Source organism: Muntiacus reevesi, chromosome 14 (genome assembly GCF_963930625.1).
Source record: "Muntiacus reevesi chromosome 14, mMunRee1.1, whole genome shotgun sequence".
NCBI classification, from domain to species: Eukaryota; Metazoa; Chordata; class Mammalia; order Artiodactyla; family Cervidae; genus Muntiacus; species Muntiacus reevesi.
In genome coordinates this window covers 48,001,106-48,016,214 of record NC_089262.1, presented here as the reverse complement: position 1 = coordinate 48,016,214, position 15,109 = coordinate 48,001,106, and the positions used below count along the sequence as shown (strand labels likewise).

At 39.7% G+C, this 15,109-nt stretch overlaps 1 protein-coding gene across 1 annotated transcript in view; it reads right to left on the bottom strand.

Annotated features, from left to right (window-relative positions):
• RAB3C (RAB3C, member RAS oncogene family) overlaps positions 1–15,109 on the bottom strand; it is a 280,487-nt gene that overhangs the window by 251,925 nt on the left and 13,453 nt on the right. The window contains exon 2 of the mRNA XM_065905502.1: positions 3,548–3,775. Within this exon, the coding sequence (XP_065761574.1) occupies positions 3,548–3,775 (228 nt within the window). The remainder of the gene's footprint in view (positions 1–3,547; positions 3,776–15,109) is intronic.

The following is a 15,109-nucleotide window of genomic DNA, read 5'->3' as shown; positions in this document are numbered from 1 at the left end:
AAAAGCACAGGGGCCCAGGTTTGTGATGGGTGTCTGAAGTGGGGATGGGAGGAGAAGGGATAGGTTTGTGGAACTGGTTCCTTTACTTGTGGGATCTGTGCTAACTCTGGGTAACTAGTGTCAACATCGTATTAAATTATAGGATATCTAGTTAGTATCTGCATAGAAATGAAGAATTTCTTGGTTTGGAAAACTCCCACCTTTGGTTTCAGAAATGTTGCAAGTAGAAACAGATCATACACAGTTCAGGCTAAGATAGTTGTAGACACCTTAATGAATTTTTTACACATTAATACAAGTGCATAAAAATACTATTAGTTGGGGAAAACAGTTCATGTTTGACTACTGGCACATAAAATGGCAAACCATCAATGCCAGATACAGTCCCAAATAAATAAAGTTAAAAAAAGCTATACACAACTAATTAATTCCCACTATAGTTCTAACAAAGCAAGAACCCCTAGAATTACTGTAGGAATGTTTAGATTTAAGCAAGCTAGCCTGTTACTCTTTATTCTTTCTCCCTCTGCATGACTGAAGTCATTGAGATGGTCAAACTCTTTCAAAAACATATTCTTCAGCATCCCAGGATACATTGTCTAAGATTCTACCACCTGATCAAGAGAACGCATCTTAATTAGGGCAACATGGTGAAGGGGAACAAACCAAAGCATTAGAATTTGATAGACCTGGCCTGGAATCAACCCCTTGACATCTATGATCTTGGACAAGCTATTTAATTTGTCAGACAGGACTTAGCAAGTGAACAATAACAAAAACCTTCAGGTTTCTTGTACAAAATAAGAGTAATAATAGAAAGTTTGGTTGTTGTGGGAATTAAATGTAAGGCATAGGTATATGCTCAATAAATGCTAGCTACATATAATATTTACACAACTTGATATTTGCTTATAGACATATAGTTACTCCATGAGCATTCATTTCTTTTCCCAACTATATTATAGGCTCGATGAGCCAAAATCTTTGCTTTTGAGTGGTTCACAATCTAGTAGACCAGTTAGAATAAGGTAGTGTCAAATCTATTTTCACACCCCTAGAATCATAGGTGCGTTAAGAGTTCCCAGTGTCCCTAAGAGGAAGAAATAAGATTGGTCTGATCACAAAGAAAATAGTGCCATCAGACTACCATTGTGACTGAGGAGAGAGCTGGGTGAAGGGTTCCTGGGTGGCTTATCCCTGAAGGGAGTGTGGGTGTCCACAGAATGGAGGATGAGGTCCCAGGCTAAACTGGGCTATGAAGAGAATTAGAGGTTTGGGGAAATGGTGGATTATGGATGCATGTGTGCATGGAAGTCACTTCAATCATGTCTGACTCTTTGTAACCCCATGAACTGTAGCCCACCAGGCCTCTCTGTCCATGGGATTCTCTAGGCAAGAATACTGGAGTAGGTTGCCATACCCTTCTCCAGGGGATCTTCCTGACCCAGGGATCGAACCCGCATTTCCTGTGACTCCTGCATTGCAGGCAGATTCTTTACCACTGAGCCACTGGGGGAGCCTGGATTATGGACGCTGCTGCTGCTGCTAATGCACTTCAGCCGTGTCTGACTCTGTGCGACCCCATAGACGGCAGCCCACCAGGCTCCCCCGTAAAAAACAGATGCAACTGAAATTCAGTGTACAGGAGTGAGTTCTGGCCTGGTACTATCCCTGAGGGTTTTGAAATATTTTTGTAAGTATGTGATTATAATTCTCAAAAATGTATATAATTAGAAGTATATCTGTTTTATATTAAGGACAGATGACTTTACATCTCTACCAAGCAATTCTTTCAAAAATCTAAATTAAGAAACTGCTAGAGATTATAGGATTGCACTTATACACCATGTTGGTGTTTTACTGAAACAATCACAATAACCACCTTTAAATATTCCTAAGATTAATGGCAGGAGCTGTCAGCCAGAGAAATGACAGTTCTTCCATATTAGCAGAAAGAACATGGTTACAAAGGTAAGAGATGTGAGTTACCAAAGTAATTTTTAATTCACCAAAGCCCATGAACACAAAGAGACCTTTCTTAGGTCTGGATCTGAAAGTTATCTCCATATAATAATCAGTTGCTTGAAGTTCAAAAGGAAGAGACTATGAAGCAATAAACACAGCTCTTTCTGTCTCTGTATACAGGGCCGCATGCTTCTAAAGAGGGATCCACCCAACAAAATTATCTTTGGGAACCAGTAGAGCAGCAATGGGAACTGGGTCTATTTTTTCAAGTTCTTTTCTGAGTTCTAATTAGACTTTGAAAACTCCATAATGAGAAGAAGTAAAAAACTGACAATCCACTGTAAGCTGCCTAAGAGGATATCTACCTGTAGGTATACCTGCACCTTTGAATTTTATTCCTAAGAGCTTTAAGATATGAAAGGACATCTGCTATATTTATTATATACAGATATCTTAAGGGATCTTTCCGTTAAAAAAAATTTAAATGCTTTACTCCAAGATTTGTCTTTCTTACAGCTTTCCATATTTGAGGAGGCAAGCTTATCATCAGTCCTACAAATCAACCCTGGCACCAGCAACAAATGTTAGTAGGTGTTGGAATTGTCTCAGAAGAAGACAGAAAGCTAAACTCTTGGAAACATCCATTTATAGCTCAAATCCATTTGAGCGGCAGATGTACAAAAGAACAGAGAAAGGGGACCAAAACTCACTGTAAAAGCATTCTATCATGGTGCTCATACATTACATGATGTACAAAAAATACTATATAACTCTCTATTGGTATAGTCAATTTTTTTGTTATTTCACCTCTTGTTTCTTTCAAACCTGCTACCCATACTTACTTTTTCTTCTGTTTCTCGCTTGCTATTCTCCTCAGTTATCACAACCATTTAGTTAAGGAATCTCTGATCTTCTACGGGGGAGAGAAGAGGCAGAAAGCCAGACACATGGTCTCAAAACTTATTGAAGAACCTTCTCCTTAAAAAAAACCCTGTTTAAAATAAATTCTTTATTTCATGTGTCTTGCTGTGTTGACTGTGTGGTAAACATAACTCTTGGCGCTGAAAACACAAGGTCTGAGGAGATTAAATAGACAATTTTCAAAATTTAGCTGGGGCATCATGAAGGGACTAAACCTAAGTTTTCTCTACATTATGCTTTAAAATGACCAGGGCAGTTTGCTTCCTGTGACCTAAAAAGGCTAGTTTCAGTTTGCCTATTTTGTGCATTAGAAAAGTGGCAGAGAAGGACCCAGAGACTTGCTCCAGGTCACAATAGACTCGTACAAGACAGAGCCAGACTTTCTGTTGAGTGTTCCTTACCACAACAGACAGACATTTGGATTTCCTTTCTTCTAGAGAGCCTTAAGAAGCATCAAATGACAACAAGGTCTAGTTCAGTCTCCACACCTTAGAGACATCACTCTCTTGGCCTTTGAACTAGAATGCGCTGTGGCCAAGAACCTGGCAATGAGGGCTGATGGACCCCCGTGGGATCAGAACAAGGCAGAAAGCGCTTGCCTCACACACATACATGGTCCACGCCCTAGACTGAAGGATGCTGTCGGTTCAAAGTCACTTACCCAAATCTGAAGCTTAATTCTCTTTTCATTTTTGAATACAGTTTTGACTTTGAAATCGATCCCAACTGTGCTGACGAACGCAGATGTAAAGGAGTCATCCGCGTAACGGAAGAGAAAAGATGTCTTCCCCACGCTGCTATTGCCAATGATGAGCAGTTTGAACATGTAGTCAAAGTTCTGATCAGAGGAGTCTTTCTGGCCATACCTGGCATCTTGGGCAGAGGCCATCTGTGGGGAAAAAACAAAAGAGGTGTGGATGAGTCTGCCGTTTGCTATGAAGCTAGCAGCACATTCATTATTGGCCTTGCCAGAAACAGATGTCAGACCACTTAGGAGACAAGTTGAGAGAGCTCCCCAGCCTTCCTCTGATGCTGGTATCCATGGCAATAATTCCCTGCTGGAAGACAGAAAAGCAAATCTTACAGCTCTTTCCAGCTGTGTTAGTGTTCGTCACTGCTCGGCATTCAGAACGAATCAAAGACACCAAAGGAGATGTAACATGAAAAGCGAAGATACAAGGGCACGCAGACTCTGGAACTTTGTAATTCCAGTGACGGCGACACCAAAGTGGCTGAACAGCAGGGTGCTTTTTCCTGAGTTATCTGAATTATTAAGGTCTCTCTTATTTTCTAGGGAAGCATACCCAAAGCCTATCTCTATTTCAACTATGAATATCACTTTAAGTCAACATCCTTACATACATGATCAATCTCTTTCAAATAAAAAATAATGATAATGACAAATATATATGGTTCAAACAATGTGCCAGGAATTGTTAACCCTCATCACAACCCTATAAGCAGGTACCTTTATTATTTACATATTAAAAGGAGACAGTTGAAGCTCAGAGACACTAAGTAATTTGCTCAATTTCACACACTTTGTAAGTAGTAGAGGTAGGATTCAAATCAACCAGTGTGGTGCCAGGGCTCATGTTCTTAACACCTCCTAGCCCAGTTTCCAAAGAGAACTAAGGAAATATGCACATATGCTCTAAAGACAATGTGGGAAAGATTCATTGCAGATGCATTCATGAAGAACTCTACCTGGGTTCAAACCTTGGTTCCACCACTTACTGGCTCTAGAACATTGAGGTTTTTTAAATTTTAAATCAGTATACCTCAGTTTCCTCTCTTCTATGAAATGGAAAAAAAAGTTCTATCCAACCTGAAACACTTGTGAAAATAACCGATGGTAAATCTGTATGACAGATGTAAAAAGAGACCAGCATAGAATAAAGAATAATCTCTATAGTAATTAAAAATCCCCTTGGTGGATCTTTCCTCACCTTTTTTCGATGACCATTTTAACATCTATCAAAAATCCTGCTGCATTCTCTAAGTGACATCTGGCTCCATATAGAAACGAGGCAGTTAAAAGGTTGAATCTCACTGATCAGTGCATTTTCCTGATTATCTTTGCTGATGCTATGAATTCTTTCTCTGCTGTGCTCTTCAATACAGTAGCTACTATTCACATATGTCTGTTTATATTTAAACTAAATAAAACTAAACATTCAGTTCCTCACTCACACTAGCCACATTTCAAATCACAAGAGCTACCTGAGGTCAGTGGCTACAACACTGGATAGGGCAGGTCCAGGGCACTGTCATAACTGCAGAAAGTTCTATTGTCTGCCTAAAGTCTTTGGCTAGACAGTCTTTTTTCATTCCTTATAAAATCTGATTAATAAGTACATCCTTCTATTGGTGGTGGTTTAGTTGCTAAGTCATGTCCGACTCTTGTGACACCATGGTGCAGCCCACAGGCTCCTTGGTCCATAGAATTTTCCAGGCAAGAATACTGGAGTGAGTTGCCATTTGCTTCTCCAGGGGATCTTCCTAACCTGGGGATCGAACCTGGGTCTCCTGCACTGCAAGCAGATTCTTTACCAACTGAGCCAGCAGGGAAATCCCATCTTTCTACTAGGGGGACAGCAAAGAGGTGGCAAAAATACACAGAAGAACTGTATAAAAAAGATCTTCACGACCCAGATGACCATGTTGGTGTGATCACTACCGAGAACCAGACATCCTGGAATGTGAAGTCAAGTGAGCCTTAGGAAGCCTCACTATGAACAAAAGCTAGGGGAGGTGATGGAATTCCAGTTGAGCTATTTCAAATTGTAAAAGATGATGCTGTGAAAGTGCTGCACTCAATATGCCAGCAAATTTGGACAACTCAGTGTTCACAGGACTCAAAAAGGTCAGTTTTCATTCCAATCCCAAAGAAAGGCAATGCCAAAGAATGCTCAAACTACTGCACAATTGCACTCATCTCACACGCTAGTAAAGTAATGCTCAAAACTCTCCAAGGCAGACTTCAACAAAATGTGAACTGTGAACTTCCAGATGTTCAAGCTAGATTTAGAAAAGGCAGAGGAACCAGAGATCAAACTGCCAACATCTGCTGGATCATCAAAAAAGCAAGAGAGTTCCAGAAAAACATCTACTTCTGCTTTATTGACTATGCCAAAGCCTTTGACTGTGTGGATCACAACAAACTGTGGAAAATTCTGAAAGAGATGGGAATACCAGATCACCTGACCTGCCTCTTGAGAAATCTGTATGCAGGTCAGGAAGCAACAGTTAGAACTGGACATGGAACAACAGCCTGGTTCCAAATCGGGAAAGGAGTACATCAAGGCTGTATATTGTTACCCTGCTTATTTAACTTATATGCAGAGTACATCATGAGAAATGCTGAGTTGAATGAAGCACAAGTTGGAATCAAGATTGCCAGGAGAAATATCAATAACCTCAGACATGCAGATGACACCACCCTTATGGCAGAAAGCGAAGAACTAAAGAGCCTCCTAATGAGAGTGAGAGAGGAGAGTGAAAAAGTTGACTTAAAACTCAACATTCAGAAAACTAAGATCATGTCATCTGGTGCCATCACTTCATGGCAAATAGATAGGGAAGCAATGGAAACAGTGACAGAGTTTATTTTGTGGGGCTCCAAAAATCACTACATATAGTGACTGCAGCCATGAAATTAAAAGACGCTTGCTCCTTGGAAGAAAAGTTATGACCAATCTAGACAGCATATTAAAAAGTGGAGATATTACTTTGCCAACAAAGGTCCATCTAGTCAAAGCTATGGTTTTTCCAGTAGTCATGTATGGATATGAGAGTTGGACGATAAAGAAAGCTGAGCACTGAAGAAATCTTTTTGAACTGTGGTGTTGCAGAAGACTTTTGAGAGCCCCTTGGACTACAAGGAGATCCAACCAGTCCATCCTAAAGGAAATCAGTCCTGAATATTCATAGAAAGAACTGATGGTGAAGCTGAACTCCAATACTTTGGCCACCTGATGTGAAGAACTGACTCATTTGAAAAGACCCTGATGCTGGGAAAGATTGAAGGCGGAAGGGGACGACAGAAGATGAGATGGTTGGATGGCATCACCGACTCAATGGACACGAGTCTGAATAAGCTCTGGGAGTTGGTGATGGACAGGGAAGCCTGGCGTGCTGCAGCCCATGGGGTCGCAAAGAGTTGGACATGACTGAGCGATTGAACTGAACTAAACTGAAAGAGAAAATCCCCAGAAGACAGCTGAACCCTAGAAACAATATATGTGCTCAGTCTCATCTAAGACCACACTGGTTGCTGAAATCAGAGCTGTGTATGTGCAAAACAACTGAAGGAAAAAGGAGAGATGGTGCAGTGATGTATTTCCTTTTTATGAATGCTGCCAGCAGGAGAACACAACCATATGAATAAGAATAAAGGCAAAAAGAAAATCTGTATATATTATGAAATTTAAGGACAGTAAACATTCTGATTGCATTTCACACTTTCTTAATAAATATAAGCTTAAGCATTTCTCTGTCTTATGTCCACATAACCACACAGATGTCTCAGTAAATACGACTGGAATGATTGTTTACAGTGGGAAAAACTGGGCCAGTAAAACAGGCAGGTATCATCAATCTCCTTTCTGACTCAGGAATCTACATGCTAAAGTAAACTTCCCCCAACACAAGCAGTCTGCCAAGAACAAAAATAGGATTATAATTCTTGACTGTTGGTTTGAACAATGATGTCTTGCTCTGATAAATTTTGATACCCCAGAAAGCCAGGTAACTGTTTCGTTTGACACTCCTATTCCTGCAGACATAAGCCTTTCACCAATTAAGATTCCCCCCTTACGGAGGTGCTAAGTTTCACCATGCCTGCAAATGGTCTTTGTCAAGATCTTTTTACCATGTTTTATATGAACCAGCCAGATTACTAGGTTCTGAATTAAGCATGTTCAGTTAAGCCATAGTCGGAAAACAACTCTACGGGTATCCTAGACCTGCTCATTTTCTCAGCCTGATTACCTACCTACCATTACCCTGAGGTGGGATTCTAACTGAGTCCTGTGGATTTCTAGGCTGCCTTGAAAGAAAATGTGATAAAGGAAGCTGATCAATCCCAAGTCCTAGTCCAAAATTAGACCAACTCAAAACCTGCAGGAATATAGGCATCATCATTATATACACTTTTTAAATGTAACTGTAGAGATTTACACAGAAAAAACCATACTGGAATTTTCTCCAGCATAAGAAATAGAAGATGTTCAATTTTAAAGGCTGATTATACCAGTTGCAGTGGCAGCAAATACGGCGGCAGGAGTGCAGAGGATGAGCAAGGAGGAGGCTGGTGAATATGTGGCTCTAGATCCTCCAAAGGATTAATTAGAAGAGTCTGTCAACCTGCTAACCATGAAGATGGTATGTGGTTTCTTCAAACTATTTCCTGATTTATATCCCCAATAGCATTCATCCAACTCTTTGTGACCCCATGGACAGTACCTCACCAGGCTACTCTGTCCATAGAATTCTCCAGGCAAGAATACTGGAGGGGGTTGCCATGCCCTTTTACAGGGAATCTTCTCTTCTCCAGAGATCAAACCCAGGTCTCCCGCATGGCAGGCAGATTCTTTATCATCTGAGTCACCAGGGAAGCCCCGTAAGATCCACAGTGAGTCCCAAAGATGTGCATTCAGAATGCATATGTGTTTCATTAAACTTTAGAATAATGAAGTATATCCTAGCTTAGAGAATGGAGCAGACTGCCCTAATCTTGCTGAGGATAGAAATGAAGCAACCTTTATTTACAAAACAGAAACAAGTCACAAATGTAGAAAACGATCTTACAGTTACCAGGAAGGAAAGGGGGAGAGGGATAAATTGGATGATTGGGATTGACATATACACACTAGTATAAAACAGGTAACTAATAAAGACCTACTGTATACCACAGGGAACTCAACTCAATACCCTGTGATGACCTGTATGGGGAAAAAAGCCTAAGAGAGGAGATACATGTAGATGCATAACTGACTCACTCATTGTGTTGTACACCTGAAAGCAAATAACATTGCAAACCGACTCTACCCCCAGTAAAAAGTGAAGCAATCTGACAGCATATGAATGTCGAAGGGACATACAGACAGTCACTATACAAGTTGGCTTACACTTTTAAATATCCTCATGTGAACGTTTCCAAAATGCCCATGGGAAAATATGAAAACATGAGTGGGCATGAAGGAAGTCCCAGAGAGCAAACTAGATTTTATAAAAGATATGAGAAAACCCTTTTATTGTATTAATCTTAATTAATTAAAAGAATCACAGAGTGGGAAACACTCTTGAGGGCTGTCCTTCTTCCACTTACCGCAGTGTCCCTCTTGCTGGCATGACACTGGTATTCTAGCCTAGCCCTCCCCATCAAGTGAGAGAAAGCTTGCTAGGCTGTGAAAAGCCTACTTCACTGATGAACAACTACAAGTGTTAAAATTTTCTTCCATAAATTTGAGTTAAAATCTACTTCCCTATAGCTTCTGTTCATGTGTTCTTCCTTACGAATCAAGAGAGATGATTAATTTACCCTCTGAAAAAACTTCAGGTGTCAGAATCACAGCTCCATAAGCATTGTCTCCTTTTGACAGGATAATCTCAGCTTCTTTAGCCCCTCTGTTCCACATGGGACATGCTCAAAACAGTTCACACATCTAGGTTAAAGCTGACATCTCTGCAGATGTCAAAATCCCATGCATGGCTCCTACAATTGGTCACAATATTCCAGATATTTATCTGGTCAGTGCAGAGTATAATAATATTCTTATTTCCTATCACACTTCACTTAACAATAAAGTAATTCTCAAATGTTCAGCACCTTTTTTCACATTCACTGTTAAAAACATGGGTCTCCCCCATCCTGATCCTATGCCTTGGCAATGTACTTTTTAATGAAAGTATCAACCTTTATATGTTTTCTATTACCCTTCCTTTTGCTTGTTTTGATTTCCAATTCTGTTCTGTTCTGATAACTTTATGTCCTTTCATCAAGAATATTAGTTATCCCTTCCAGATCTATGTCATTTCTAAGTTTAATCAGGATGCATTTTATATATACTCACTTTAGATGCTAATCAAAATGCTAATAAGTTGGTAGACAAATAACAATGAATTTTTTTACCCTGCTGAATATACAAATCTATGAATGAGACTTCTACAATATGTCCTTAAGGACCCTGGCAAGTTTGAAACAAATTTTTAACCTCTGGAAGTTAGCGCCTAGCAAAGTCACTGTGCTGGCCCTCTGAGTGTGCCTTGGTTCAATAGAAAGGGAACAGATCATAGATTTAATTGATGTGTCATTTTTAATTTCAATTAATAGTTTCCCCAGAAGTCCTACTGACCAGGGACCAAGCAGATTACCTTTGACGAACAAAGGCAACCACAGTCTACTTCAGAATTTTTGAACATTAGCTTTTCCAAATAAATAAGAAAGCCAAATTATCTGCAGGAATTCCCTTGGGTGCTTAAAAAACTAAACTACACTAAGCCATTTTGTGCATCTAATGAGAAAAACAGAAAGAAGTCATTTTAAATGTACTATGTTCCATCTACTACTACTGATAACAGCCTGAAGGTCAATGGGAAGAAGAATGAGGGTAAATTATCCAGAAAATGAAATGCAATTCTTTGAAACTGGAAGAGTGAAAGTAAGGATGGACCTTATATATGAGAAGTATGGAAATATATAAATTAGTTTCAAATCTCAGTTGTTACCTGAGGGAAAAGAAAAGGGTAATAAAAGGAATTGTTCCTGAGAGTTCCAAAGGAAAGACTAAATTTTAAAAATCAAGAAGGAAAATATTAAAACACAGGATTTTCAAACACCTGTCACCTGGCCCCTGGTGGTTTCTCCTGGCGAAGGATTCCTCTGGGCTTGGCTTGCTGCCTCTGTGTTTGTCTCTTTAGAATGGATTGTAACTGTGATGTTCTTTGCAGTCTCCAGCCAACAATTTCTCTGTATGTCTGCTACTGTTTGCTCTGGCGAGAGCCAGTTGAGAAACAACAAACACTACCCGTGTCACTGCAGACCCATCACCACTGAGCTGAAAAGATGCTGTCCAAGGAACTGGAAGTTACCAGGACACTAAGGGGTAAATAATGGCTTTTCTAACCCTGGTTTCTGAAGTAAAGGACCTAGGAAGTAGAGCAGCAGTTGGAAATTGTCTCTTTTCTTTATGTTGGAAAGGAATGAATTACTGTTTCATGGGACTCCTGGGGAATGTATATGATGGTACACCAAATTATGGTTACACTTGCAAGATGCAAGTTGCTGTAAGTTTTAAGGATATTCCTCAAGCTCAGTTTCACAGAAACTCTCACAGACTGCATCTGATCTCTATTCCATGCATAGCTTCTTTAGCACATGTGGATGATAACACACAGCGGATGCACAGGAAAATGGTAAAATAACTGTAACAACAGCTCTTACAGACACTGTACTATGTGCTTTACACATATTATCACATCTCATCCTTTCACTGCCCCCCCCACGCAGATATCAATATCTAAGTGTTAGCACCCCCGTGTTAGAGGAACTGAATGTTCTGAGTGTATTTCAGAATGACTACCTTTCCTCAGCCCCCGATAGAAGCATAAGGGCATTTTTCCCCAACCTTAACTATGAGAGTTTAACAGAGCTCTTGGAGGTAAAATTCAAAACTGTGTGAGGCCCCCTGGAGTTTTTATCTTTTAGACTTGTCCACATGGCACCTCTAGCAATTCATCAACTAGAGGCTACGTTTTCATTATCAATTAGATTTAGGTTTTCCTCCCATAGTACTGATCCCCATGGAAGTTTCTATTCCAGTAAATTATGATTCTCTATATCTGCCTATTTGTATCTCCAGTCTGATGGCAGCATTTCCCCCTGTGACCTCAATTCTCTGATGTATCTGTGAAGAATTCTTAATTTTCAATTTGTTCAGTTTTTCTCTTATGTGAGGATAGGAGTGACCACTTTCAAGTTCCCTCCATACTGAACAGGAAACTTGAAGCCATTATCCCCATTTTAAAGACAAAACTAGAGCATCAGAAAAGAGCTGCAGTAGAAGGGGGCCCTTGTTTTTCGATAGGATATCCTGATTTCTCCGTTTCCTGACTGAACCTTCATGACCTGGAGCAAATGGGTTATAATGTACTGTACAGCACAGAGAACTCTACTGAATATTCTGCAAAACCTAAATGTGAAAAGAATCTGAAAAAGAATGAATATATGTTTAACTGAATCACTATGCTATATACCTGAAACTAGCGTAACACTGTAAATCAACTACACTGCAACAAAAAAAAAATTTTTTTTTAAAGAATTATAGACATGCAGGCTCAGCTATTTCACTCTTCTCTTCATCAAACCAACAAGTTTCAACCTTCAATCACAGAGAATATTGAAAGAGGTAAGGGTCCTTCTTTTTTCCACTTCTAGAAAAAAAAAATCTATTCCTCTGTTGAAGAGAGGCAAGAACTAAACTTGATATATTTTAAAATTCATTGTAACACTTTTCACATCTCCTTTGAAATCTATAGATGTTTGTTAACATAGTGTCAAGTAAAAAGAAATGAAGTTTATCAAAACCTGTAAAAATGGTTCCTATTAGTATCAAACACAGAGAACCCGCGTTCTCAGCCCAAGCTGTAGCTCACTCCTGATTCCTGGTGTGTTACAGAGGGTTCCTGGTGGGGAGAGACTGCTCAGGGGTGTGAAGCAGAGGGAGAAGAGGATGCTCAGATCACAGACAGCAGGCTGTGAGCATGATCTCCTAGGAAGGGAACCATGGTGGCGGGGAGAGCTCTCCCCACTCCAGTGATTCAGTGCTGACAGCTGCAATGAAGCAGAGCCCAGCCCAGTAACTCCTGCACATCCTCGCGGATGCTGAAGCCAAAGGGTCATTAGTGCAGCCCTAGGCAGTTGGGGAGCACCTAGCTGCTAGTAATCCAGGCTTTATAATCAAAGCATGAAAAGAGGTAGAGAAACACCATTCTACTTCTTTACTACCACCTCTGAAATTACGTGCAGCTGACACATCTGTGAAAAAGAGCATTCCACATTCTTAGTGTGATGTGGATATAGGTAAAGAGCACATGCTCTTGGGTCAAGTTGCCTGAGAAGGAATCCTAGGTCTGCTACTTGTAGGAACTTGGGCAAAGTTTTGGTTTTAATAATCATAAGCTGCAATTTTCTCATCTAGAAAACAGGAATGATAGTGAAATCATCAAAGTAAAATTGTTGGCATGTGTAAAGTCCTTGAATAGAACATCCATCATCATCTTTCTTATTCCTCTTGTTATGGTGAAATGATATAGAAACCACTCACCTTCTCCCAATTCTTACTCTTGCTGCTCTCTGAAATGAAAATGATTGATTTTATAGGACATGATCCCTCTCATTTCCTAACTTTAGAGTGCAAGAGACTTTGATACCCAACACTCCAACTCTGTACAGTTTAATAATTAGCAAAATAAACACCTTATGTTTACTCTCTCATTTTAATATTACGGCATGGAACAAAGAGCAGTCATCAAAACACTTTTTGTGATAGAAGCTGACACTCTGCATACCTGTGTGCAGACAGAAGTGTCCTGTAGTCTGGAGAGACTGTGGGGAGGGGAATGTGGCCAGTGATCATATGCCCTGTGATGTGACCTGTCCTATGACACTGCCTGCCACCCAATAATTTTGGAGAGTTTTTTTGTTAACTAAATTCATGAAACCCTTGGGTGTGGCCAGACTTTTGTGGAAATTGAAAGTGGCCTAATAAGTGGGCAGAATCCAAATAAAGTGAAAATGACAACTGCCCATTCGTGTCCAACTCTTTGTGACCCCAGGGACTATGTAGCCCTCTGGGTTCCTCTGTCCATAAAATTCTCCAGGCAAAAATACTGGAGTGGGTAGCTATTCCCTTCTTCAGGGGATCTTCCTGACCCAGGGATCAAATCTGGGTCTCCTGCAGTGCAGGCAGATTCTTTACCATCTGAGCTACCAAGGAAGCCCAGAATCCAAGTGGCAAAAAAAAAAAAAAAAAAGCATGCAAAAGGGAGCTCCAGCATATAGGTGGCCATTAAGCATGTGAAGATGCCCAACATCACTAATTATTAGAGAAATGAAAATCAACACTTACAAAGAGGAGAGGGTGTGGGGGAAAAGGGAACACTTTTACTGGTGGGAACGTAAATTGATGCAGTATGGAGGTTTCTCAGAAAACTAAAAATAGAGTTGCCATGTGATCCAGTAATCCCACTCCCAAGCATATATCCAGACAAAGCTATAATTCAGAAAGATACTTGTACCCCTATGTTCATAGCAGCACTGCTCAAAATAATCAAGACATGGAAATGACTTAAATGTCCATCAATAGATGACAAAGATGTGATATATATGCACAATGGAATATTACTCAGCTATAAAAAAAGAATGAAATGCCATTTGCAGCAATATGGATGGACAAAGAGATTATCAATCTAAATGAAGTAAATCAGAAAGATAAATACCATATGATATTACTTCCATGTAGAATCTAAAATATGACACAAATAAATTTATCTATGAAACAGACTCACAGAAATAGAGAATAGACTGTGGACACCAAGGAGAGTGGGTAGAGAGGGATGGGTTGGGTGTTTGGGATTAGCAGATGCAAACTATTACATATAGAATGGATTAACAACAAGGTCCTATGTATAGCACCAGGAATTATACTCAATATCCTATGATAAGCCAAAATGGAAAAGAATATGGAAAAGAATGTGTGCATCATATATATATACACATATATATATATAAAATTGAATCACTTTGTTGTTCAACAGAAATTAACATAATATTATAAATCAACTATGGTTTAATACAATAAATTTTAAAAAGAAAGGGGGCTCTAGGTACTAACTCCTAGTAGCTAGGGGGAAACTCTCTTCTTTTGGGGCCTTGGAGTAGGTTTTTGGTAAAGTTTCACCTAATTTCTGATGTGCAATTTGATAAACCATCAAAGTCCACAATAACATTATAGACAACAATACTGCATTATAAACTTCAAGGTCTCTAAGAGACTAGACCTTAATTGTTCCCACCATGGACAAGAAATGATAATTACATGATACGTAGAGGTGTTAGCCAACATGATCGTGGTGGCTATACTATAACACACAAGCATATCAAGTCAGATTGCTGTACACCTTAAAGCCACACAATGTTATCAATACATTTCAATTCTAT